General features: G+C 41.6%; 2 protein-coding genes across 2 annotated transcripts in view; one reads left to right on the top strand and one right to left on the bottom strand.

The window, feature by feature from the left end:
* LOC141933892 (uncharacterized) overlaps window positions 1-27308 on the top strand; it is a 98741-nt gene that overhangs the window by 50004 nt on the left and 21429 nt on the right. The window lies entirely within an intron of this gene.
* On the bottom strand, window positions 6006-26708 carry ATP12A (ATPase H+/K+ transporting non-gastric alpha2 subunit). Its single transcript, XM_074848578.1, has 23 exons — window positions 26488-26708; window positions 24371-24517; window positions 22815-22874; window positions 21741-21944; window positions 21046-21159; window positions 20754-20888; window positions 20098-20215; window positions 19199-19467; window positions 18146-18344; window positions 17542-17651; window positions 16673-16807; window positions 16201-16393; window positions 15548-15723; window positions 14358-14494; window positions 13490-13640; window positions 11295-11463; window positions 10455-10609; window positions 9723-9846; window positions 9242-9387; window positions 8481-8614; window positions 7448-7549; window positions 6710-6801; window positions 6006-6519 (listed from the first exon to the last, which is right to left on the bottom strand). The coding sequence occupies exons 1-23, from the start codon at window positions 26494-26496 to the stop codon at window positions 6491-6493; spliced, it is 3108 nt and encodes a 1035-aa protein (XP_074704679.1). The 5' UTR covers window positions 26497-26708; the 3' UTR covers window positions 6006-6490.

Raw genomic sequence — 27308 nt, 5'->3', positions numbered from 1 at the left:
CTTCTACTTTATGGCTGTATGTCTTGCCAGGTGCACGTACTCTGGTTTTGTGCTTGCAGACAGCTTCAGCTGGGCCATCTGCCTGCAGGGTGTTAAATTAGAGGCTCCATTTTCTTATTGCCCATCTTGCTGCCTTCTTCCTGCTGATTGGGAATGGGCTTGGGTGTACTGCTCCTTCCTTCTAGGGAGCTCTTTGTTCGGACTGGGTAGCAAAGCCTGTCTTCAGTTAATAACCTGGATGTTTTAGGAGTATAAATACTGAAATGTAGCTGTTCCAAAGTGTTTTAATTTAGCAAAACACATCACTGAGGAACTTGCCTGTGTGGGGATGTGCGGGAGGGCACAGGTGTGGGTGGGTACCCCCCAGCTGGCAGCCCACCCCCAGGAGCAGCTGTGCCCTCTCGTTAGTGGGCATTGGGCACAGCTGTGCGGGGCTGTTGTCCGGACACCTACCTCTGGACAGACTTGCTTGTGTTCTCACTAGGAAAGGATTATTTGCCCATGCTGCTGAAGTTGTGCTTTTCGGGCTGTGGTGGCGGTAAGTCCTCAGGCAGCACTTGGGGGGTTTGGAGGGGAGCGGTGGCAGGGCCTCCTGTGGTGAGCCCTCGCCTCAGGGAGGGTTTGGTGAGAGACCGGCTTGGTCTGCGGCTCCTGTGAGCTTGGGGCCCTCTGCCTACCCCTGAATGTAGGGGGGGAAATGGAGCACAAGCTGTCTTTACCCATGACTAACACCAGCTGTACCGTGGTGACCCTGGTGTCAGGATATTTTCCTTGGAAGAGCTGTGGCTTTGCCAGGCTCCGCAGTGGCTCCCAGAGGCACAGGTAGCCTCAGACTCAACTCCTGGAGTGGGGTGGGTACTTTGCTGTTCTTAAACCTTTAGCAGTTATGCTTTTAAGCTCACTTTCACAGAGGTCTTGATATCATTCTGTTTTTCAAGAAAAAGAACAGTAATTGGTTTAGATTTTTGAGAAACACAGAAGGAATTAGTCTTCTAGTCTTTTCAGAAAGAATCACTGCCTGTTGCAATTCTTTTTCCAATTAAAGTGCCATTAGTTGAAAAACATAGTGGTGTTTCAGAGTAGATTATTAAATAAAAGACATAGTTCTAGACTGTTTGGCATTTTTGCTGCTTTGCTATAGGGGTCTTCTGGAAAATTCATGTTTGTCCTTAAATGCAACACACTGTGGTGCTCTGACTGGACTAGTGGGCATTCTGCTTGAAATTCCTGGTAAAACACCACAAGGGTTTAGCAGCACCAAACCAGCTAAAGGTGATTCCAGTTGAGCTTTGTTTCCTAAATAGCATGCTTGGTAATGTGAGCATTTAAATGGTGCCAAATGAGCTCTGAAGATAGAATCTGGCAGGTAACAAATGGTAGCTTATGCTGCTGTGGTGATTATGGTTAGTCCAGAGAATCTGCTAGCTAGACAAGTGACGGAGGTAAATACCTTTGCATCGAGCATTTCTGTGTTTAGTTGGCCTTTTATGCCCTTGAATTTTGCACCTTCAAATTAAAACTCTTCTTTCAGCTTGAAAATAAATGTCGTTTCACAATGTGGCATTGAAGAAAACTCAATTACAGTCTGAGCAAGAAATTGAGCGTCATTATGAATGCAAACTACGTTGTTCTTTCTGGTGCTGCTACCTGGAATTAGATGAATTGAGTGATTATAGGGTGTGCAGTGCTGCCAGAAAATATCTGCTCCCAGGGGGTCTTTCACACTGGTGGGTCTGGACCAGTTTTTCAGTCACTGCAAAATAATGTTTTGGAAAAAGTTCATGAACTGACCTGGTTAAAGCGGGCATAATAAGGCATGACTTAAGAGAAGGTGTTTTTCCTCTGTGAAAATCTCTAGTATGAAGTCTTGTTATGAATACATTTTTGAGCAACCTCCAGGGCCAAGAGACAAACCTCACGACTGAGCAGCTAGTACAATTTGTCTGCGTACCTAGCTTTTTATGAACTGCTTTGCACAGCAGTGTTTGCCATCCTTAAATTCTCCCTTTCCCACAGAGTAGCACTTTGCCTTAAGCCAACTCTCCCTTTTCATCTTGCTTGCCTCTTGACCGGAATGCTGGAATTGTCTAGTAACATAGCAGGTGAAAGGGGAAAGGTGTTTGGGTTTTTTGGAGGTGGGAGGGGGAGATGGTGAGAGCTAGTTAAAACTAGAGAAAACTGTGTTGTTAAAAGAAGCAGAAGTAGGTAAAGGAAAGCTGTGAAGTTCAGCGTAATCAGTAGGGACATCTGACCTGTCTGGTCTGGCTGAGGCTGGTGCAAGAAAGCACAGTTTTGTGTTAAAGAAAGATTTCTCAGTTTATGAGCTAGTAAATTAACTCTTGGTGTGCTTGCAGCATAGTTGTAGGCATAAAATAAGCAGCCTGCTTGAAGGTATATTAAGTTACAGTTTGAAATCTACTTCTCTCCTTTGCGTTATTGCTGCTTGCTTGACTGAGGGAGAACAATGTTTATTCCTGTTGATGCTGCAGAACTGGCCAAAAGAATTTACAAGTAAGAACTGAGTGGAGGAATTGCATTTTCTTTTTGTTTTAGTATTTAGCACAGGAGTATTTCTCATGGTCTGTGACTGTGGTTCCTAGATATCTTCTCACCCCTCAAATGATAACAATGATGACGGTATGTATGTAGTAGTAAGAAACCTATGCAAGGTTGAAGGCTCCTTGAGATAAAGACTGTGCAAGACTAACTGAAAAAGCAGTACACAGACCTGACCAGCAAAGTAAATTATCTTCCTTCCCAGCCTGCCAGGTCAGTTTTTCAGATTCTGGGTTACAGCGTGTGTATTCTGCCCAGATTTGGAATTTAACTGAAAGTCTATAACATTTTTGATTTGGGAGGCACTAGAACATGAAGATGCCGTGCCATGCTATGGTGTGTATTTTTAACCTGCTCACAAATGGGACACAAAACAGATTAAATGGAATCAATGATGCAGCAGTAAGTGTAAGAATTGATGTGTGCTATTGCCACCTAAATCCCCACTGTGAGATCGGAGGGAGGATGCCTGTGCGTGTATTGGAGTTGCTTCAGTTTGCAATGGATTGTACCACCTTCTCTGCACTTCTTGTGAATAGTCTTAACTTTGTTTGATGGCTACAGCAATGTTCTCTGAGTTTATCGGGTTAAATGAGGCCTGTGTTTGAGGACAGTTCCACATTCACTTGCATCAGATACCTTAACCTCATGCCTTAGATGTCAGCGGAGGATGGTTATACTGGACCGGGAGGTCCTACCTGCTGCTTCCTCTGCACGTGCTGTTCTGCAATGGCCTGTCTGGTCTTATGCAGTAATTCCCAGACTCACTAGTTCTAACAAACACTATGCATGCCAGTGAGCAAATGTAGAATTCATTCTTTCCATGCCTATGGCCTGTTTGTCTATTTTGCCTTCATGGGTTTGAGATCTTTTGTAATACTGGAAAGTCTGTTAGATTTAGAGACAGTGAATCTGTCTTCAGGCGTTCATGGGCTTTGCCCTTCTTGGAAATGATGTTAATCTTCTGATTTCTTAACTTGTCTCTTCAGTTGCTTTGCAAACCTCTGATTTGGACTTTCCGCTCAGACATTGATGCAGTAAAACAGATTGTGAAGTACATCTTGTCCTCTCAAAGAAAATGTTGGTGTGATGGAGTCACAGGCAGCCAAAGTGTGCAGCTGTTAGGTGGCACACTGCTCTCAGCCTCTGAAGAGGCCTTTGAACTAAAGCAACATTTGAAATGCAAAGGAGCATTTGTTGGCAACTCTTGTTAAAAGCAAAACTGGCTCTGCAGGTAGGAGAGCAGACTATTTCAGAATCATTTGCTGATTTTGAGGTTTTTGCTCCAGACCAGCTGGGATGTTTTTTTCCCTTGTTTTTTTTTTTTTTTTTTTTTTTTATTCTTCCCTGTTACTGATCTTCTAGGTGGCTTTTTTTCCCCTAAAATGATTATACATGTGGGAAATGTCATGCTGCAATTCCTCCCCACTCACTCTTACACAGAGGGAATATGGAGACATACATTTGCTAGTTTTCTAGACATTGCTATGACAGAATTCTTTTGCTTTACTCTCAGAAGCATATGCTGATGCTAAAATGGATGCATCACATCCATCTTTTAAGTTTTCCTCTCAAAATCTTTTTTTTTTTCCCCTCTGTGTTGAGTTTTTTCCAGCTTATATTACTTTGATTTCTCTTGATTTCTTTGTTTGACTCTTCTTCAAGCTAAGGACATCCATGTGTCAAAATTCTCTCTGATTTTGGGGAAGATGCATTTGTCGGACAAATACTGAATGGTTTGTGACATGGCAAAGGACAAATTTTCCTAGAAAAATAATGAAGACGGATTAACTTCCAGTGTTACAGTTGTAAGACTGTCACTTGGCCTTGAAATCCTGGGAAATTCCTCTTCTATAGCTCTGTGGTTTTGTCAGTCTCTCTTGCTGTGTTGTGAGATTCTGTGTGTACAGTTTCTTGAGTATGTTTTTGTTTTGCATTAGCAGCAAAATGATATGTTGGCTGTGAATGTAGTCAGAGGTGCTGAGGTACTGCAAGTAACAAAGGGAGGTCAGAAACAAAACTGCAGTACGGTTGGCAGTGTTTAGAGATAGTACTCTCCTGTTCAGCCAGTGTGATGTGTTTGAAGTGATAACCATCAGGAGTTAGAGCACAATAAGAGAAATTTCCTTTTGTAAGAATTTTGTAGATTCAGTCTTCAACAAGTGAGAGAAAACAGGCTCTTCACTCTTCAGAAGGTTTTGCAGGGCAACCGCTGCATTTCTCGGTGCTTTTAGCATCTTATATATTCTGTGAGTGAACAACCTGTCCAAGTTATCTTACCCACAAGTTTTTTCAAGAAAATGTATTTTGTTTTCATAGTAAAACAAGTATAGCTCTATGTTTTCCTGGTTCTGTGCAGTAACTGCACCCACATTGTTCAAAATCTGCCCCCACCCCTTTTCTTTCCTCTTCCTGTCGGTGTTTGAACATGACGTTTTGGCTAAGCACTGCAGCTCTATAGATGGGGGAAAGTGGGTTATGTTGCTTGCCCATACAGCTTCTCCTCGTGTTTTTCCTGTCTTTAAGCAGAAGACAAAACAAATCAGTCCTGACTCCTGACAAATGACAAGGTGTTGAAATGAGTCAGCTTGGCACCTCGCATACTTGTTGTTGGTGTGTTGCCGGGTTGCATTACCAAGTGATAAGCAGCACATCTATCTGGAATTTGGACTCACCCATTGTTTACATGCTTATTTTTTGTCGCTCTTCCTTCTTCCTTTGTCATTCCTCCTCTTCATGTCTATGCATGAAAGACACTGATATCCAGTATAACTGATATAATACCCAGCCAAGTATCAAGGAGAGGAGTTTTGAGGAGGGAGGTTCACAAAATGGAAAGTAGCTTCTAGCACATAAGGGTGTGGACTTTCAGGAACAGGCAGGCTTTAGGCTGGAAAACACTCTTCTTTTTCCTCTCCCTCAGTTCTTCTCTTGTTTTTTTTTCTCGTTGGTAATCCCTCTTGCTGTTTGCTGCAGCGGGAGTTCTCTGTCTGCCCCTGTTTCTTCTCTAAAACTCATCTGGACTTGTATTTAAATGTGAATATCAACATACATTATTTATCCTTTGCTTTAAAATTGGTAAAGCCTCTGTCTAAACAAGATGTGGTACCTACTGGTTCTTGATAAAATGACCACATTAAAGACCTGGTTTCAAATAGAACTTTAACTGTAGCTATTTAATGCATGCTAAGGTCTGTTTTGCTATAGAGATTGTGGCCTTTGGCCTTTGGCAAGTGACTATCTCAAAGTGTTCAAATCCACTGGCTGTGCCTTGGCTTTCAAGATGTGTTTGTCAAAACTGAACGGGCATTTGAAATATGTTAGTCTGTTAATAGGGGCAAAAAAAAGCAGGTGTGCACTTCTTTCCTCTTTGACCTGGCAGAGGTTAGATCCTTTCCTGTTCCACTCAGTTTCTTTTAGTCTTTATAAGAAAATAAGATGGAGAACTGTTTTCTGGAAAAAGTTTTATTATCAAATTATTCCTATACAGCGTTTTTACCCTTGGTAAGGTAATACAGATCTATGTATGCACTCACTTGGAATTCAGTTCCACCAAAAAAAGAAAATTGACAAACACCACCTTTAGTGCAAATTAATGCCTTAGATTATATGCATTTCTTTTTTTTCCTTTATGCATATTTTCCTCTTGGGGTACTCTCCAAGTTCATCTTTGAATGAGAGAAAATTGTGCTTGTTACAAAAATAGGTAGCATTTCAATTTCTAGACAAGTTTCAGCTTTACAGTACAGTGGGAGGTAATTTATCAACCTCTAAAGTCCTTATTTCTTCATTAAATTCATGAAATTTCTTCACCCCTTCATGGGGCAAACCCATGCTTGATATTGCACAGACAGGACATTAAAGCAGCAGAGGCTGTGTCAGGTGGGGAAGAAGCTCTCCACAGGGAGGAAGACAACCAGTGATAAGGACTGTTTCAATAATACATGTTCTTGTCCCACCAGCCTGTAGTAGGAGAAGGGAAGGGGGGGGAAAAAACAGTTATTTTTTCCTCGGAAAGGAAAAGTAATCACTGGGAACAAATGGTCCATTTTGAAGCAGTCCACCTGCCAGCAGCAGCGAAGGTAGGTGTATGAGGGAGAGGTCAGGAAAGGACACCTTATCTTAAAATGCTAAACTAGAAAAATCTACTTACTTCCTGGGTATCTCCTGATAAACAGCTTGCGGACTTCATCATAGACCCATATCAAGATGGCAAATGGTACAGCCACAAACCAGTACTGAAACCTGGGAGTGGGAGAAGAGGTTCTCAGTCAGATGCATCTAACCACTCTGCTGAATTTCTGGGGTCTCTATCTGATGTCACAAAAGAGAATCTGGCCTTTTTAGCTTTTTTTCCTTTAACTTAAGCACTCAAATAGTTAGAAATATGATGATGTGCATGTAAGCTTCCCAATCTTAAGTAGTTACTGAAGTAATTTATTCCAGATACTCTTCAGAAGGTAATGTTGCCTGGTGGTATTACAGTCTCTGAAGATGGCAGAAGAATGGAAAATTTCTGACAGTGGTATATTTAAAATAAAAGTTGCTTGCATAAAAATAAGTGAAATGCTATCTAGTCTCTCCAAAACACTGGGAATCCTGGAAAAAATATCAAAATGTTTATTCTACACAAGTAGGTTGCTGGATCCTTGGTAGTAAATCTAGTAGAAAAAGTAGTGGATTTTTTTTTTTTTGTGGAAACTATGGAAATAATTCCCTTTTTGGTCAAGAAATTGTCTACCCTGTTCTTCATAATGAATATTCTTAAATATTTATCCTGGAATTGTGCTGCATGGGCATCCCACTCCCATTGGTCTGTTTCTGGCAGAATGGTGAGTCCGTGTCATTTATATGTGGAGGGCAGGGGAAGCACGCTGGCATCAAAACTCACCTCAGCGGCGTGAAGTTCAGGGCTGTAACATGTCCGAGACCGTAGGTAAGAATCAGAGCAATTCCTATTTGGGAAAATATACCCACCCAGATGACTTTGTTCCTACAAGAGAACCGAAGAGGAAGGGTTACGTGCCTCTGTCCAGGCATAAAAACGTGATGCCGCAGCATAAAGCAGCAGCCGTTGCCGCGCTTGGGGCTGGGGTTGTGCTCTGGTAGTTAGCTCGGATGCTCTGCATCGGCCGGTGAGCACTGCAGACACGGGAGCAGGTGGAAGACCGGCTTTCGTTGGGTAGGCCCCTGTCTTTCCTGGGAGCATTCCTGACCTCCCTCGATTAAAGCAAGCTTTAGGCAGACATGCAGTGTGCGTTAGTCATGGCTTCTATTGCGCTGTGAATGCGCGCATTGTGACTCAGATGTAAATGTAAGAAGGAAATATACATAGGTGTAGGCTCTGTACCTGCAGATAAAGGAAAACTATTTGCTTTCCCATTGGAAATACTCTAAATGCCAGCTTTTACATGTGGCCTCCATCCCAAATAGATATTTTTAACTCCCTGGCTTCCATGGGATTGAAGGGTGCAGAGTGTTCTGCAGAGGCAGCCAGCACTCTCTCAGGGGGTCTGACCAGCTGGTATCTCCTCTCCTCAGAGGCTAAACTTATCTTAGAGAAGTCCAGTTGTGCTCTCTATTGATCACTACATAAAGAACTTAATAAAATAAACTGGAGAGGAAACTCCCTTTTTTTGTAGGAAACATTTTAATGAGTGGAGAGTTAGTTTTAAGCTGATGTATTTTCAGAGTAACCAGTACAACATCTTTCTTTAAAGAAAACCCCTATCATGAAGTAGGAAAGGGGGTGAGGGGAGGCAGAATAAAATGTTTGTCTGAGATTTGCAGCTGCTTGAAGTCAGATTTGGTCTTTGTTCAAAGGCTGAATGCGAGTGGGCTAAATCACTGAGCTAACCTTCTTCTAAAATTAGCAGTAGGCTAACTTAGCCTCTCGTGTCAGGTAAAGATTCTGCAAAACTTACCTGAAAAGACCCTGCTGGAAAATGGAATTTCTTCGTGTTTTCCTGATGATCAAATCAGCAACTTGCTGAATTGTGATGCTGACAAAAAAGGCAGTATAGCCAGTCCACTGCAGGTACATCCTCTGGTGTTTAGTCTGCAAAGCGAAAGAAAAATCAAATAGTGTTCTATCGGACCCTCACATCTTGTGCAAGTGACTGCAAACCTTGATAGTAGGATTTTAGTTATGAAGGTGTAAATGCAGAGTTATTCCAGATTTAGATACATAATGATCAGATTTGGGCCAGTTGTTCTAGTCCGCTAGGTACTGTGGATGAGTCACGAGGCTGAAGCATGAGCTTGGTGTAAGGAGGTATTTATATTGATTTATTAATGGCTTCTGTGTCTTGTGATTTCTGCAGAATGAGTGGGGGGGAGTGAGGAGTGAAAGGGGGAGGGAGAGTCAGCCAAGTACTTTACAGTAGTTCTGTTCAGAATCAAGGCTGAGCGATTATGATGGGTCTAAACATAAAGACCAGAGAAGAAGGTCCATTTCCAGGGACTTTGAATCAGAAGGTGGCAAATTGTAGAATGAATGACTGAAAGAATGGAGTCTGAATGAAAGAGCTAGGTGGCAGGAAGCTCTAAAGAGTCTATCTTGAGGGACCATTAGATGAAAACTAAGTATTTTTGCATTTAAATCCCTCTCTCTTTCCATAATCCTTTATTTTGGAGGAGAGTATAGAATTTTTAAGAAAGTGTTGGGTGAGACAGTGTGACTTACCCATTCCTGTCCGTATGAATCCTCAAAGTCATTAATGGCATTGTTTTCCCAGTCGACTCGCACGCCAAGCAGCGTGGAAGGGAGGAAACCTTGTTCAGCATACACGGTAAAATAGGTTATAAAGGCTCCCACTGACTGCATGATACCTGTAAAAGCAAAAAGGTCGAAATTAGGAAGAAGCAAAATTTAGGAAGGCTGGCGATGTGCTGGATATCAGTGTTGACCTATTTCCTATGGCATGAAACTTGCCATGAGTCTAAAGATGGTTTTAGAGCTCTTGGTGCTCTAAGGTTCTTGACCTCTGTAGATAAAAACCTCTTGTATTGTTGAATAATGAACAACAGAAGGGAGTTAGAAGTTTGCGTAGGAAGGCAGAGGAAGGAGTTGAGCTTCAGCTCCCCCTTTTCTAAAAAATGAATCAACTTGAGTCTGTCTTGGTTTGCTGATACAAGACAGCGTTTCAGAGAACAGGCCAACCTACCAATCTGCAGATAGGAGTACACAGCAAGCTGCTCGTTCACCAGCCTGTCTTTCCTTTTGTTACGAGGTCTCCTGTTCATAATATCGCTCTCAGCTTTTTCGTAGGCTAATGCAACAGAGGGGATCTACAACAGAAATAAACCGTCAGAGTCTTGGTGGCAACATTTGCCTGCTGCTCAGATGCTTATCAGAAAAGTTCCAATTCTCAGGTAGTTCTGTTCACATACCCTGCCTCTTCAGTATACAGAGCAAACAAAAGAAGGATCCGTGTAGCATTCTCTTGAGATGTATAAAGGATTTGAGGGAAGTCTGAAACTGTTTCATAGGTCTGATGATCATATGACAGTACAGAGGGCTTAGAGGATGCTGAAAACACTAAGGGGTCTTTCAGGTCCCTGGGCCTGGGCTCTGAGATGTCTGGTATCCATCCCCTTAGTGACTGCAGCAATCTGTATGATCTCTTCATTGAAACACACTGTTATTTTGCACAGTGCTGAGTTTTGCTTGTCAGCATGGATCAGAAGTCTTTTCATTTCGCTCCCCCTCTGCAGGTTGTTTTTCTACTCTTTTCTCTATGCCTGGCTGCTTTTAATCTAGCCCTCTACTCTTTCACTATCTTGTTATTCAGCTGCAGGGTAAGGCAACAAAATCTTCCCGTGTTCTGCCTGTCCCTTTGCACCCAGCACTTGTCATGATATTTCCGCATAAAATAACTTAAAAGACCCCAACTTACAATGTCTGTGCCCAGGTCAATGAATAGGATGGTGATAGTGCCGATGGGCATTGGAATGCTGGCAATAATGTAGATGAGAAAGGGACAGAGCTCAGCAATATTCTTAGTCAGGGTGTAGGCAATTGTTTTCTTTAGGTTGTCAAAGATCAGGCGGCCTGGAAGAAAAGGAAACGCTTCTGTAAAAGCTAATTGTCAACAGTGTTTTCCAGAAAAAATTTCAATATTTAACTAAATTAAATGAAAACACTACTTATGTCTGCTTTCCTCATACATTTCCTCATGCATTTAGGTGGTGATTTTTCTTAAACTACTAACCTACCTTTCCTTAGAGCCTTCTGAAAATTCGAGTAAAAATAAAAAATCTCTTTCAATGAAAAAGATTGAGGAAAAAGTCCTGTTCTACAGTACGCTGTAGTTTTAATGGAAAACACGAGCTCTTTAGGGTGAAAGAAGAGTAGCATGTGTGTTACTGTTGTAGGTGGAGCACGGTGAAGGTGATGCGTGAGCAAGTAAGAGAGTGAAAACTTAAAGAAAACAGTTTGTACCTTTGTGAGGCTCAACTGTGTAGGAGCAAGATGGGAAGCGCTTTTGTCTGGAGCTTGAACAAGCAGTGACAGCAGACCGATGCTATGTGTGCGAGAGGGGGACGAGTTCTTTATTGTCTGTTTGTCATGTGTGTATAAATGGAATTAACTTCCAGTTTTTCCAAATATCAAATCCAGAAAGAAAAAAGGGGGGTGGGGGGTGAGTGCAGGAGGGGAAGGATCAGGAGGACCCGCTAGTGCTGTGTGGCTGACAGCAGCTTTCAGCTAAGAAAGTGGATAGCAATGTTATTTTTACCTTCCTCCACTCCTGTGACAATAGAAGCAAAGTTATCATCCAGCAGTACCATATCAGCTGCATTTTTAGCTGCGTCAGAACCAGCAATACCCATAGCAATTCCAATATCTGCTTTTTTAAGAGCGGGGGAGTCATTGACTCCATCTCCAGTCACGGCAACAACTGCTCCCTGGAATACACAAAAGGATCCAGATGTGGGTTTTTTGAGGAGATGGTGCTACCTTCCCCTAAGGACAGTGCTCTCGGCACACTCCCTGTCTTTAAATCCCTAGAAGAAAAATGCTGATATGAAGTTCTGAATCCTTTTCGTACCCACATAAAACATAGCCAGTGATCAGAAAGACACTAGATAGGATTGATACGGCAACCTCAGGCTTTTGTGTGATAGATGTCTGTATCTGAGTTTGTCATCTAGAATCCCTTCATAGCAGAGAGAAATGGGAAATTCAGGGATATGATTTACTACATCCTAAAGAGCAGGACATCTAAATTAGAGGCACTTAAAATGCAATTAATCTGATCATTTCTTTCTGTGGAATATAAGGGGGCTTAAAAATGTAGACTGTCTATAAATATATGGTCTACCCCTGTCTGGGCAGACCCAGGGTCATGTCTGGCATCTGTGGGAGATTTGGTTGCCACGACATGTTCTGTCCTTGTCTTTTTTTTTTTGTGAAGTGCTTATAGATTCATTCAGTTTTCATCTTAACTGTAAATTATGTAACTGTTCAGTTGAAGACTATTCTCATCCTATCCCAACAACTTCTGGTCATTGCCAGGCTATGCTAGAATTGTGCTAGTAATCCAATAGATGGAAAACTCTGATTATTCAACTCTGCTTCTTTGTTGTCTTCCAATGAAACCATCAACTGCAGCTAAAATAGTTCCTGTTATAGTTGATGCAAAAGTTCATGGCTTGATAGCAATCAGAGTGTTCCAAGTGGGGAAAAAAAGCCTGACAAACTGATTAATACAAATACTGAATGTCCTGTCCCTGTGGGGATTTAGCACAGTGTCACTACCTATAAATAATGCCATGTACAGAAGGGCTTAGAAGCTCTAAATACTAAACATAGCATGTAGACTGGCTGGTTTGAGTTGAGGCAGGGAGGGTGTTCCTTTTCATCTTTAAAGAGACAAATCTACAATCTACTAGGAGGGTGGGTGTCTAAGCAGTGCAGAACACATTTACCCCCAATCTGCCAAAGGCTACCCAAAAAGAAAATAAAAAAAGAGATGAAATTGAAAGATTTTATCCCTTTTTTTTTTTTTTTTTTACTCTCCTGAAAGCAGTTCAGGCTTAAATGCAAAGAGCTGATAATGCTGATTGGAAGGCTTAGCTCTGGCATAATTATAAAAATGAAATAATGTCTTCTGACGCATCTCTTTCTCTGCAAAGTTCAGGTACAACAGTAGCGTGGCTTTCAGTTCACAGCATCTACTTGGACGATGCCATATCTGAAGGGAGAATCTTTTAATGACAATTTGCATCTTTTTCAGAGCTCTACACATGTCATTTCTTTCCTTCCTGCCTCTTGTGCTGGCGGCACTCCATGCTCCTTTATGTAACATTGCCCATGGATGGGAAAAACTCTCTTTAAATCCTGCTTTCTGTGGGTTGTCTTACAGTCTTTGAAAGTAACATAGATAAGGTTTGGTCCTACATAAATCATGCTATGACATTTTGTGGGATTCATACTTTCGCTTCTAAACATTCCTGTGGGTGGGAAGTGCATAGATCTAAATGGCCACAAGAGATAAGAAGAGAGGATGTGGTAACATGTTGCTTTTATCTGGGTTTAAAGAATTCCTGAGGGAAGGCTCCTTCCCATACAGTGTCCAGCCTCTGCCCAGGAGGCTTTATGTGCAGCACAGCAGCAGCTTCTCAGAATTATATGCAAAAGACAGGGCCTTGGTACAGCTCCAAGCCAATCAGACTTAGGAAAAGCTCATTTTGTCAATAGGAGTTCAGAGCCTGTAACAGGAATTTGAGTAGCTGGGATTCTGTCCAGACAGTGTTTGTGGCAATCTGTTAGATAGTGTTCTTGCACAGTGAAAAGAGTATAAACAGAGCTTAGGGAGCATTGGAAATTGGCTTCCACTCTCTCGTCTTGGGGATGATACCTGTGGAAAGCTACTGCCTCACAAGTGCCCTGTAGCCATATCTGTGTAAACCTTTTACACCTCTTACTCACCTGCCTTTGGCAGCCTTCAACTATAATCAGTTTCTGTTGGGGCGATGTCCGAGCAAAGACTATTTCCGAGTGGTTACACAAGATTTCATCCAGCTGCTGCAAGCTCATATCCTTCAGCTCCATCCCATTAACTACTGCTGCTGTAGCTTCTCTGCAAGAGCCAGGGGAAAGCTGGGTAAATTTTCAGATCAAAAGGCTGAGATAAAAATAGCACACTCATAGAATGTATGGGGCTTGATAGTACGGAAGGCAGCAAATTGAGTTAATTTCAGAAGCATTAGTTGTTAATCAGCAGGTGTTGAATGAAAGCCATTGTAGAAATCCAGAGTGAATTACAGTTACCTAGATACAGAGGGGAGTAATTGAAGCTTCCTCCTGAGCAGATATAACAGCAGAAAATGCATTTTAAAGAGGACTCTGAGTGGGAGGGTGGGACAGTGGAGGAAGGAGACATCTTTACAGAAAAGAGCTTTTATCTTTCTCTTATGATGTTATTTTTTTCACATTTAATGGCTGAAAGAGGAATTTGGACTGATGGTCCTTAGGTCACGTGCTCTTAAATTTTGTTTTTCATGTGTGTGCTTTGTCAAATGGACAGTGACAGCAAAGTCCAACATGATTTGCAAAGCATAATTTACTGGTCTTTTTTTGAAGGGCCAGCGAAAATGAGAGCCACTGACCTAGACATATAGTTACTTAGGTAGAGATGACACGTTGGATGGATGCAGTGACTGGGAATGTATCAAAAACCAGAGAAGCAAAAAGGAGCTGTGATGTAGAAATGGGCAATAAGAGCATTGTGGAGGGAGAAGGGATAGAGTTCTGAAAATGAACCCCCGGGTATCCCCTATACTCCGTTTGCTCTTACCTTCTATTGACTTGCTCAACAGGAATGTTGAGGCGCTTAGCAATATCCTCCACGGTCTCGCTGGTGGCTGAAATGATGCCTACGCTCTTGGCAATGGCCTTGGCTGTGATTGGATGGTCGCCAGTGACCATGATAACCTGAGGAAGGCACAAGCATTCAGCCAGAGTGACAAATGTATATGCAATGGCTGGCGTGAGATAAGGGGAAATAGCTATTGTGGCAGATAAGGAAGCGGTTTAGAATCCGAACGTGGAAAGCTGTGCTATGTACGTAATAATGACAGATTATGACTATTAATTACTTGGCTTTATATTGACATCTGGTCTCTACCTCTTGCTACGGGTGCTATTTTATCAGGGCTGTAAAGGAAGAACTTGTCCCAGGCAGCCACATTAGAATAATGCAGAATAAAGAAGCCTTTATATAAGAATTTATATTGGGTATGCTTAAAGGTGAGAGCTTGTTAGAATGTTGCATCTTAAAATGGATCCTTGTGACTAAGGTGGCCTGACAGATAAAACACAGTTTTTTTTCCTTGTTTTTCTTGAAGAAAAGTTGCCAATTGCCAGATCCGTCTTCAGACTACAGAAAATTTCATCGGGGTTGGGACTTGGGGTTCATCTCATCTAAGATCAGTAATTCCGAATACTGATTTCCTTTATGTAACTAGATTGCCTCTCTGCCTAGAGCTGACAGTTTACTTGTGGGTCCCCTGGGAATGAAATTAGGAGAATTAATGCTTCAGCTTCAACTTAAACAGTTTTGAGATTAGTGATTCCTGTGCATGGAAGTTTATAACAGGTGTAGCCCTGTATCCTAATGCCTTCTCAAGAACTGTTTCTGTTACCTTACTCTGCTTACAAGTAAGTAATTCTAGCTGGTGTTGTTTCTATATTCTAGAAATGGATCTGATGAGACAGTATCTGAGCTTTTCCAAATTAGGATTTCTAGTCCTGGGGTTCTATGCACTTCCTATAGTCCGATTCCCACTTAAATTAAACTGGTTTGCCTCTCGGGACCTTCAATTACTTCCTTTAAGTTACAATTGTAGAATGGTATGAATGAACATTTAGATTTTTGGAGTTGTTGGTAGAAAGATACTTAATGACAACATGGTGCAAGATCTTAAAGGTTATATTATCATGAGTCTTTCTGTAGAATCACTGTATTTTTCGTTGTAAAATCCCTACCTTGATCCCAGCACTGCGGCATTTTGAGACAGCGTCTGGCACTGTGGAACGAGGTGGGTCAATCATAGATAAGAGCCCAACAAAGCACAGGTTGGAGGTTGGGAAGTTCATGGAATCTGTGTCAAATGGATAGGTGTCTGGAAACTCATCTTCAGGCAGGTACAAATGACAGAAACCTGAAAAGAAACTTAGGTTGATGTGTGTACAGGAAATAGAGGGAGAAAGAGGAGACCTTGCTATATAGCATCAGGTTTTGCTCTTGTCCATAGAACTCCAGTGTATTTAACCATTAGCTTTTCATGAAGGATTTTTTTTAACCTGCCACTGTAACCTTCACATCAAAGTTCACAGAGAGTCAGTGTTTCTTGTGGCAAAGTTAGTGATACTGCCAGCAGGGAAGAGTGTTTTCCTTTGTGGGTTACTTAGGGGGTTTTTGGCTGCTCGGTGTGGCAGATCAACATCAGTATAGAGCAGTAAGGACATCCCTGCCACAGCACATCAATGTGGTTTTCATGCTCTGCTAAGGAGGCTGTACACTTCCCCTTTTTCCCTCTACTGCAGGAGGAATAATGGCCAGACACGCTGGATTGTACCAGGATTTAAAACGCCATTTTACACCACAGTTCCCCGATAGCCCCTCTAGTTGGACTCACCCAGCACTCTCTCTCCCAAGCCCCCCAGCTCCATGTATGCTGTTTGGAAAGCTTCTGCCTTTTCACTGTCCAGTGGTTCTTCTTTGCCGTTGATCATGATGGTGCTACATCTCTCTAAAATCCTCTCTGGGGCACCTTTCATCACCAGCAGAAAGCGTTTGTCGTTGGGATCATCAGTCTCATGAATGGAAAGCTGTGTGCCACAAATATGAAATTATTTGAAAGAGCATACATGATCCTCATTTGTTTCTGGTTTTTGTCCCTTTGCATGGAAGTAATGTTTCTTCTTTTGCTTGAAGATATCATACATTCCATCAAATGGAATGAACTATATTTATAATAGCTTAAATTTCCTCTGTCATTGAATTTACCCCATTAAGATTTCTTGCTCACAAATAGTTGCATTAAACCCAGTGATAGAAACAGTTTAAGTTGGAAACAATCTGGCATAATTTCCAAAAATGAAACACACCTGGAATTTGTTGGTAGAGTTGAAAGGAATTTCAGCCACTTTCCTGTTCCGTGCTCTAATACTCATAACGTCACCCAAAATGACTTCTGCAAACTTCAGCAGAGCTGTTTCAGAGGCATCACCTACTACAACTCTCTGTATGCACAGAAGAAGAAACGGTTTATAGCACACATACTTCTGCACCTCCATCAGGAGAGTTTGCATGATTCTATAACATGTCATATGCTTAAGCAGCATATTAATACTCTATATTGCTATATTCAGGTTGTCCTGGAAAATTATTACAGTAAAAATGTAGGACATCTGTTTTGCACTTGCTGCTAGAACTAAGCTACAGCAAAGAGACAAAATTAGTGTTTGATTCTGTGAAAGCACAAGATTTGTGATCACTTTCAGGTTTGTGTGGTGGCTTTTAATGCAGTTCTAGGGTAGCGGCAGGCATGTACGGGGGAGCTAACTGAAGCACAGAATCAAATGACCGAGAAAGGCATCGATGGAGTAAACAGTAGATATCAGGGATTTCGCCTGGTATTCTGGTCACCAGAATTTACTACCTTCAGCAGTCATGTGTAAAGGCATGTTTACCTTTTCTATTTTGCTATATTAAATTAATAGTGTAGCAATTACTAGTGTAGTAATTCTTGCCACTTGAATTGCCTTCTTCCTTGTAGGGATAGATGCTCTTGGCTGTGGGGGTTTTAAACTGAGTGATCTTGTACCTTTTGTGAGTGTATAGCAGTAATACTACTATAAACAGTAACTTAGAAGATTGGCATGGTAAAATGGAGATTACTAAAGTCAAACAGAACAACTCCCATGTATTTTTCTCTCAGAGGAAGAGAAATAAGCCGATGTGAAGCAGGCAGTACCTTCATTATTGGGAGATTCTCCTGTCCTGGTCTGAATTCCGCCCGGTTGCAGAGAGTTACAATTTTTGATAATGCTGTCCATGATGGAGAACTTTGATCAAAAGGCTGGGCTAAGAGGAAGCAAAATACACATTTACACATTGCATCCTTTAGCATATGATGTGATAGAAGTAGAAGCTTAAGTTTGAAACAACAGGATTGAATTATTTGCAGAAGGAAATCGTTCTTTTGAGAGGTTCTGTTATGGAAAAACAATTCGATGCAAACCTCTACATCCGTCGGTTAGCAGTTCTGGCAAAGTTGCCTAGATGATGTTTCTCTGTTTATTTCCCTACTAAATTTACTGTTGGCAAAAGGATTAGAACTTCCTTCAGACTTAACTTTTTGTGAGTGGAGTTCAAATATTAATTCTCTTTTTCTCATCTCTACCTGGCTAAGAAGGGACTTTGCTGTTGCACACTACACTTAGTGGAAGGACAACATTTCTGGTTCAGCTATCAAAAGACATTCGCATTGACAGCAGTTTGACAGCTGGTAGGTATGAAACATCACAGGTTCAATCCAAGTAGTTGCCCCTTCCCAGATCCCCCATTGCCATATTTACTTGTTTGATCTTCGCTGGTGTCAGCTGAGTAGATCTGATTATCAAACCAGAGGTGAGCAACAGTCATCCTGTTTTGTGTGAGGGTCCCTGTCTTGTCGGAACAGATGATGGAGGTAGAACCGAGTGTTTCTACAGCTTCCAAGTTCTTCACCAAACAGTTCTTCTTTGCCATCCGCTTGGCTGTCAGAGACAGGGCCACCTGGCAGAAGTAAAGAAGTTCAGCTCGCTGTAAGTGAGGTACAGTTACAGAATGATGCAACGAGGTTACATATTTCTGCTAGGCTTTTTGTGTTGGATTTTTTAGGAAGAGAACATTTTAAAAAATTTATCTTTTGGTTGACTGCAGTGCATTTTTTTTGTCTTTTTTAATAGCATTATTAAGGTTAGAGGTTTGACTGTAACTAGCACAAGTACACTTGCTGCTGAGAGGAACCTACTTGCCTGCTGCTAGGAATAAGAATGATATATCAGTTAAGAGGCTGTTTTAGATGGAAGAACCTACAGTGGTGGGGGGCAGGTCCTAATCACCAACTTAATGAGTCCTGAAATGATTCTCTTCATTATTGCAGTACTGCTGGTTGTTTGTTGTTGATGTACTTTAGAGCTAACAGTGCTTAGCAGGTGTGCTGTTTCTCAGCCAAATATTTTAGTGATACCTTATAGGTGTTAGTAAGTGGAATTTTCATATGACTTTTAGGGTACAATATCCTCATTTCCAGATAGGAACAGGTTGTGGGGAAATGAGTCACATCATTCCACTGGTTAGCAATTGAGGGAGAACGGTACTTGAAGAACCTTATTTCAAACTGGATTGTTGTGCTGCAGCTTTTAAAATTAATAGCTCAGTTATGCCGGAATTCCCAGATGAAATCTTTATGCTTTCAGTTTCATGGAGAACACCACCCCTATTTCAAACTCAACTTGGCCAAGTCACTTAATAGCTCATCTGTCCTTCATTGGTTAGCGTTGCACTGTAATGAACTTATGAGTGATGAACCGTGGTAATGACTGCAGGAGTGCAGTGGCAACCAGTGAATTCAAACATAGACTTACCGTTACTGTGGCTAGCAGTCCCTCTGGCACATTTGCCACAATGATGCCAATTAGAAAGATGATGGAGTCCAGAATCTTGTATCGCATAGAAACAGATATAATGAAGAAGAGAACACCAATGGAAATGGCCACTCCTGCCACCAGGTAGACAAAATGTTCTATCTCAATAGCAATGGGTGTTTTCTCATTTCCTACTCCCGACGTGAGAGAGGCAATCCGCCCGATGACAGTGCGATCCCCGGTGTTGATTACAATGCCAGTAGCGGTGCCTGCAAAGGAATGAAAGACTGTCAGCTCCAGGAGAGACCACTCCTGTCTTCTGCACTGATTGTTGAAGACCCTTCTCAGCCTTAATGTGACTGAGACTTCATCCCAGAATTACATTCTTCCCCTTAGGTGAAGGGAAAGGAAGCTATTTTCATTACTTAGAGTCTTTTTTGATTGCATTGCAGTAGGAATGTAGTGTTATCCTGGGCACTGTACAGTCTCGTAGCAGATAGTTTGTCAGGTATGACACACACACCTTTAAGCGCTGAGAATAGGAACACTGTGTTTATGTGTGCAGAGCCCTTGCACGGAAGCATCCACAAGTACTTAGAGGCATCTGCAACTTGACATTCCTAGAGATAGTGATGGAAAGACCACAAGGAAACTGCAATTATTTGATTGTTGCTCCTGTAACCAGGCCAGGCGTTAAAACAAACGTCTCGCCGGTTGATACCAAGTATGGCCAGCCTGGTGCTTAGGGCTGTATTTTGGTGTGCTTGGGACAATAGTTTCTTGTGAGCAATTAAACCTTTCTGGAATTCCTTGAAGCAGGATGGCTTAAAATGAGTTAGAAGTCTTATGTAGCACCCTGTGCAGGTGACATTTCTGGAGGCCCTTCTCTGTGTACGCACCTTCCACACAGGTGGTGGAGTAGAATGCAATGTTCCTGGTCTCCAAGGGGTTCTCATGGGTGAAGTCACAGGAACGGGACTGTGGTTCTGATTCCCCTGTGAGTGAAGAATTGTCCACCTTTAATGAAACGGAGACATGCCCATATTAAAGTTAGTAACACGCAGTTATGTCTAGCCCAGAAGGGAAGATGGCAGCACGTTTAACAACCAGTGACAGGGCCGTAATCTCTGCCTTTTCTCCAAGAGGGTTGCTGTTGTCACTGAGAGAATCTATTGGGAATTTAGTTCAGTCAGTGGTGTGTGTGTGTCGGTGGGATTTTTCAGTAGCAGCCTGAACGAAAAAGTGGTTTGAAGATCTGCCTCCAGATCCATGGAAACGTAATACCATGTTGGTATTTCTGCCTCTGTCCTGGTAAAGAGCATTGCTAGAACATGATGTGGACCTAATGGCTCCTTTTGATGTTTAGGGAGTGGAGATGTTAGTCCTAGATGAGCTGAGCATCACAGTATAGCTTCTGTGCTCTATGATTTAGTTAGATTATGTCTAATTAAAGCTCTTATAACTCATATTGGGGGTGCAGAAATTCTTTATATGTAATAAAAGTCTCTAAACCATGTTTTTCCTCTTTCCCCATGCTCTTCAAAGTACTGTTTACCTTGCAACCCTGAGTAAAGATCAGACGAATGTCTGCTGGGATCCTATCTCCACCCTTTATTTCCACGATGTCTCCAACCACCAGCTGGTCTGCTGGCAGTTCCTTCTTTTCTGCGTCTCTGATGACAAGAGCTTGCTGAAAGACATAAGTGTGACAAAAATTGGCATTGTGCCATCCTTTAAACCTCCTACCAGGAGATACATTCCAGTTGAGCTTATCGTGCTTTTGTCGTTTTGAGGTGCGTTATTAGAGTGAACTTTTATCTCAAATGAAATGCATTGGTTATTCCCACCTGTGGAATCATTTTACTGAAGCTGGCCATGATGTTTGTGCTTTTAGCTTCTTGATAGTAAGCGAAGATACCAGTGAGGATGACAACCAGTGCCAGGACTACTCCAAGGTAGAGCTAATCAATAAAAGACATAATCTGGTTAATTTAAGACAAGTGTCCAGCAATTCCTCTGCTAGAATAAATCATAGTTCTATGTTGTTTCAGGAGACTCTTAAAATGAGGTATTGGTCAGATTAAAACACAGTTTAAGAAAGGAACTTTCAAGTTTTGCCCTGCTAATGATCAAGTTTTTTGAGTATGAAAAGGGCTTTTAATAGTAAATTTCCCAGGTCTCTAAAAGCCTTCTCTAATCTATACCTGACACAAACCCAAAAATTATATTCCTAGCAGAGTGTAACTCATAAGGGAATTGGAGTCAACAACTCTGGAGTCCTTTGTGGACTTTAGTATTGCTCTTATGAGTACTCAAGTATTATGATCATGGGTAGTGGTTATAAAACCTTTGGATAGGCACTCTGCGGTGGAAGTGGTATGTCAGGTATTTGAGCATTTATCAGAAATATTCAGTCGTAGAGGGAGAGTCCTGAAAGAATAAAAAGTCTCCTTGTAGTTACTGAATAACTGTGAAGTAGTACGTAAATTACTTAGGTTGTCAAAGGGTCAAATACTCATTTTGTGGTTATTCAACTACTTACGTTGTCGAAGGGTGATTCAGCTCCCTGGGCAAGCTGAATGCCAAATGAAATCCAGGAGAAGACAGCTCCTATCCATAAGAGGATGGAAAACCCTCCCACCATCTGCTTGAGGAACTTAACAATTTCAGGGGTGGCTTTGGGAGGAGTGAGTGAGTTGGGACCATCCCGAGCTAAAATCTCTGCTGCTCTTGCACTAGAGAGACCCTGCAAAAGTAAATGACATTTTTAAAATGAAGTCACAGAAAACCAGATTTTTATCTCAACTCAGAACAAACTTCACATGCTGGTTTTCCTTAAATATTGTTTGTGTCACAGATAGGCTGCAGTAATCCAGACGTTCTGATTTCAGAGTGGCTACTATTAATTATCTGCTGTGAAGAAACAGATATTTCTTTACTGGAGCATTGAATTTGGGGCTGTGTCCTTTAGGAGTTTTCATGCATATACCTGTACTAAGTGTTTGGAAAGCTGGGGAAAACCAGACATCAGTTCTTTTGCTGCTGTTTCTGTATTTCCACCAAGACATTTGTAGTTCATGGGTTTCTTGAAATTCTTGTATGTACTCTGGCCACGTTGCAAGGCTGATATTCATTCGATTGTTAGGTGTCAAAGGGACTCAGGTGTATAGTTTCTCAAATCTAGTGTTTCCTTCAAGATAAAATAATTTCCAGTGTGCACTCTTGCTATAAATTGTTACAGATACTGCTAGTGAAAAAGTAATGGTAGTGAAATCAAATACCAGATAAAAACTTTAGAAAAACTGAGGTCCTGGTGCCAACTTTGAGGTCATGTTTTGTGCAAGGCTTTTGATTTCCAAACAGTAGATCAGACTTCTTCAGACTTGAGAGAAACTCGAGTTTAAATCCAGGTCAGTGCTGCACATAGACTTGCTCGTTTAGGCTTTTTTGGGAGTTAGTGCCTCATACTCGTGCATGCGTACATCCACACATACATCTCTGTGTGAGTCTGTTGATTTGAATGCTTTCCTACTGCCTCTAGGAAGCTTTGGATAAGCCGGAGGCAAAGTAAGGCAACTGATTCAGGCAGTGTCTTAATGATGCCCTACAGACTTACTTTGTTGATGCTTGTACCATACTTTTCCTCCAGCTCTGAAGCGCTGAGTTTGTGGTCATCCTGAATTCCAAAAGAAAGAGAAAATGATAGTGAGTAGAATGTCAGAAGAATGTCAGAAGTAGAATGTTGAAGTTTTTATTTCAGGAGCTGGAGAATGTTCAAACTGCCTGGATCTGGGACCATGGATCCAGTTGCTAGTATGACATCTCACTTTCATGAATAGACAATGTGCATGTTGATAAGCAAAATATCTCTCACTGGAAGATGATATTTTCTTTTGCTTTTGAGAGTACTGTTGTAAATAGCTCCCTCCTCCAGCAAATCTGTCACAAGAACAAAATGGTGTTTTCGTGTTAATACTGCTTGCCACAAATGTCTGTGCTTCTTTTAGATAAATAGTTCCTCTTTACATGCTACAGGACTCAAGCCTTCAGTACCATAGGCAATATGTTGATAGAAGGAAAGGGTGTGGTGTCAGAATGTGTGTGACAACAATCTTTGCACATGATTGACAAGGTAGGGTATGTGAAATTATTTGCTACAGTCTTGTAGAAAGAAACAGCAGGTTCTAACCACAGGTAAAAAGGGTGTGGGAGAGGGAAATCTCAAAGCTCTTCTCCTTTCCCTGCAGTGACACCTCTGTGGTATCATTGACCTAATTATATCTTGTGCTGAGCTGAGATTTAGAAGCCAAGAGCTTGAGAGATCTCACAGTTGTTTTCACAGAATGATTCATTGGTACTTGGATGAGTCAATTATCTTGTCTGTGCTTTGGTTTCTCTTTAGAAACATGAGAGTAATGTCACATCCCCTGGTGGCAAAGATAAGATACACTGAGAATTGTTTAGCTAGTCCTGGGTAGATCTTGGAAACCCGGTGGGTAAACTGATGGTCCATTTTGGGGTTTTCTTACCTTTGAAATACCATCTAGCCCATAAATAGCCTCTCCTTTGAGTTGCTCTCAAAGCAATTCAGAAAAGAGGTCAGTATAATTACCTTCGTTTTTCAGATTGGGAAACTGAAACACATAGAGAGGAAGAAACTTTTCCAATATCAGCCTGCAGGTCAGTAGCAAGCCAGAAGTAAAATACAGGTTTCTTGAGCTTAGTGCACTGTCCTTGAAATACAGTGCAGTTAGTTTTGGGGGGGAAAAAATCCCTGTGCTTAAAGCTGAAGGATGCTTTTAGATCTACTAGAAAGCTGTGGAGCAAAATGTTGTGCTTCTACCTTTCCCTCTTCCCTGGCTGACTGTGCAAGTGGCAGTTCACAGAAAATACTGATTTACAGTTATTCCATCTGGGGAATAACTGCATTTTGGGGAGAAAATGTTCTGTACCACAGGGGCTTAATTAATTCATTACAGGCATGCACAGCTTTTTTTCTGGCACACTTCAGGAGCGTAAGGAAGTGAATCCTTCCCTGTGTTAGGATTTTCAGCGCAGCGTGTCTTCTGTTAAAATGACAGTGCATCGGCATTTCGCTCCCCTTCACCGGCCCTCGTTCAGACAGCGGGGAGGAGCTGTCCTGCCAGCTCTAATGGGACCTTAGCAACTCACCAGCTCCACTTCTTTCTTAAGGTCTTCTGCCTTCTTTTTTTTCTTGTTGCCTTTTAAGTCTTTGTACTTCTCCTCTTCATCTCCAATATCTGTTTTTTCTAGATCTTTTGTCCCACAGATCTCAACCGAGTAAATGTCAGACTTTTTCTGTAAAAGAAATAAGGTTTTGGTATTGTGATGAACATCTTCTGGGACTTGAAGGAAACAGTATAAAACACCACAGACCAGCCAAACTCTGACAAATCTACTTTTTTTTTTTTTTAGACAAGCTACAAATTACTACTGTCTCTTCTTTCCTGGCAACTTAGAGTGCTAGCTCCTGTCTTATCCTGAGATCTCTCCAGCGTGTATTACAGTGATGATAATCTGGTCTTCAGCAGATGTAAATTACAGCGATTCCTTTAGAGATGTGCAACTCTTTTAGTAGTTTATGGTTTAAAACAAAGTGTAGGAATACTGCCCAGGATCTCAGCATTGCTAGTGAAAGCCCTCAAGTCATTTATCAGCTCCAAGAAGAGGTCAGTGCAAAAGGAGAAGACTTTTAAAATGAAAGGAGAGGTAAAAATTATTCATTGAGAACTTGTCTGTTCCTGGAGCCTTTTAGATACGTGACTTCAAGTTTTACTTTTCTTTTAAAATTAAAATCAACATTTATATTTACAGATTTACGGTTGATCACATAGCGAGAATGGAACCACACTGCTAGCCAGGGAGAAGCAAGTCTGGTTCTTTTCATGTAGAGCTTAGAACTGGCAGGGAGTTAGAAAACTCTTCACTTGGTTTTGCTGATCTAGTACCAGGTACAGGAAACTGTTAACCAAGGGCAGCTGCTAAACCTCTGACAATGTTTTGCTTTTATTGATAACTTGGGGGTTCTGTTGTTTCCCAACTTTAAGTTAATACCGTAGTCTGAAGGGCAAACTTCCTGTGTTGCTAATTTACCAGCTTCTATAATCATAACGTTCCAGATCCTAATTATCTTGTAAACTACATGCCATGCCTTAGAAGAACTATTGGTTGACCCCATTTCAGAGGCTTCCTTAGAGATTAACCACCAGAGCTCATGAGAGTCATACTGGATCTTATCTGATGGTGTGCTTTACTAGTGGGACAGATGAGCTCGTAGGCTGCTGCTGGCTGTCTAATGAGTACATACGTACTCTGGAGGGCATTTGTCAGTGTTTGGACTCCTGCAGAGGTAATATTTCAGATGAGTTGAGTGGAGACATCTTAATTACATACAGACTAAACCAGAGAGCTCAAGTAATGGAAACAACAGGAAAAAAAAGGATTGGGACATCTTAGTACTTAATATCATTCTGAACTAAAAAGTGTCATCTCGTCCTCAGATGCTCTTTAATTAGAGGAATGTTTAAGTCTTGACATTGTATCTTGAGGAAGGGAAGGGCTAAGAGCTGGTGAGTAGTTTGGGGAGCTAAATGTCTGAAATCCTTTTCCTAAAGCACTTGAATTTGCTTGATGACACATTCCAGATAAAGGACAAAGTCTGTTTACAAGAAGTTCTATTTTTTCTACCTTGCCAAAGATTCACAATCTGGTTTATCTATTGGGATTCTTCCTTCACCTTCCTCCTTCTCCTCCTTCTCTCTTCAACTATCCCACCCAAAAATCTGTTCAGTTTTTCAAATCCCCATAAAGTAGAGAAACCATGAGAGAAAGAAAACAACTATCTGTTGTGAGAACTTAGCAGATGGAGGAGAATAATAAAGAAAATTAAAGAAGTTAGTAAAATCTATTGATCACTTCTATGCATCATCTATGTTTAGCCTTTAACCTGCACGTTTTCATAAAATCTCAGATTTTGGCATTTGCTAAAGGGATAGTGTTCATGAAACTGTTGATTATGAAACTAACCAGTCCTAGAATTCTTCCCTATCCAATCTGATGTCTTTAATTTTTAGGATTAAAGGTGCATACCCATCTACAGTGAAAATTTTAGTCATTACACTGGATGCCCAACTGTGTCTAGTATTAGTTCCATTTTTCACTTAGCTTGTATTTATAATATACATATACATATTAAAACTTAAATGAATACTTGTCCTTAAGAAGAAACACATATGCAGTAGCAGCAGTTCCATGAACAGTGCACTCACCTTTACCATCTTGGTGAGTTTATTCCTTTCCTGATGGAGTGAAACAGCCAAGCTAAAGTCTCAGGATGAAAAGCAAAAGCCCAACTGGAGACTGAAGTGGCTCAGAGCAGTTTTGGCTATTGGAGTGCACAAGCTCACAGAGGTTGTAGTTCCCTCTCGCCTGGCAAGCAGATGTTAGCTGGAATCCTGCTTGCACCTCGGCATCCTTCAGGCAGGGCGAGTTTGTTGTCCAAAGCCTGTGGAGAAAGAGCACTGTTTGCTAGTGCTTTATAAATCAGCATCTTGTGCTGCCACTCCACCCCTCCCCTTCCAGGTCCAGCCCATCTTCTGTTTCACCTGTGGTAGGTGGAAAAATACCACAGTAATGGGCATGTGGGTTTCAGGTCAGATAGTTTCTAATTATTCCTTTGTAGTGTTTGCTCACAACTAGGGATCAGGTGTATTATTCATCTTGCTAGAAGCAAAGAGTTTCTTTCGGAGACTTTCCAGCACCAGACTCCCCTTATGATTTCCAGCTGTCGTGGCAATGTACGGTGGGGTAAAGGAAGTCCATGCACGTTTTGTCTCGCCTGTTTGCATGATGTTCTCTTTGCCTGCCCAAGGTCCCTAAAAGTCAGATCCCTGCCCTGTTTAGGTACTAACAGGGATTTGGTGGAGTGGTGCTCCTTCAAGCCTCTTCGCTTGGATTTCACTTTAAATTCTTGCATTGCATTTGTTGTGATTTTAACCTTCGTGCTTAGCTGAAAAAAAGCACTTCCTGGTGCATTTTCAGCAAGAGCACTTATCTGAACAGCTTAAGCTGTTTGTCTTGCACCAATTAC

This window comes from Strix aluco, chromosome 23 (genome assembly GCF_031877795.1).
Source record: "Strix aluco isolate bStrAlu1 chromosome 23, bStrAlu1.hap1, whole genome shotgun sequence".
NCBI classification, from domain to species: domain Eukaryota; kingdom Metazoa; phylum Chordata; class Aves; order Strigiformes; family Strigidae; genus Strix; species Strix aluco.
Note: the sequence above shows the minus strand (reverse complement) of the source record. Positions and strands in the feature narration are given on the sequence as shown.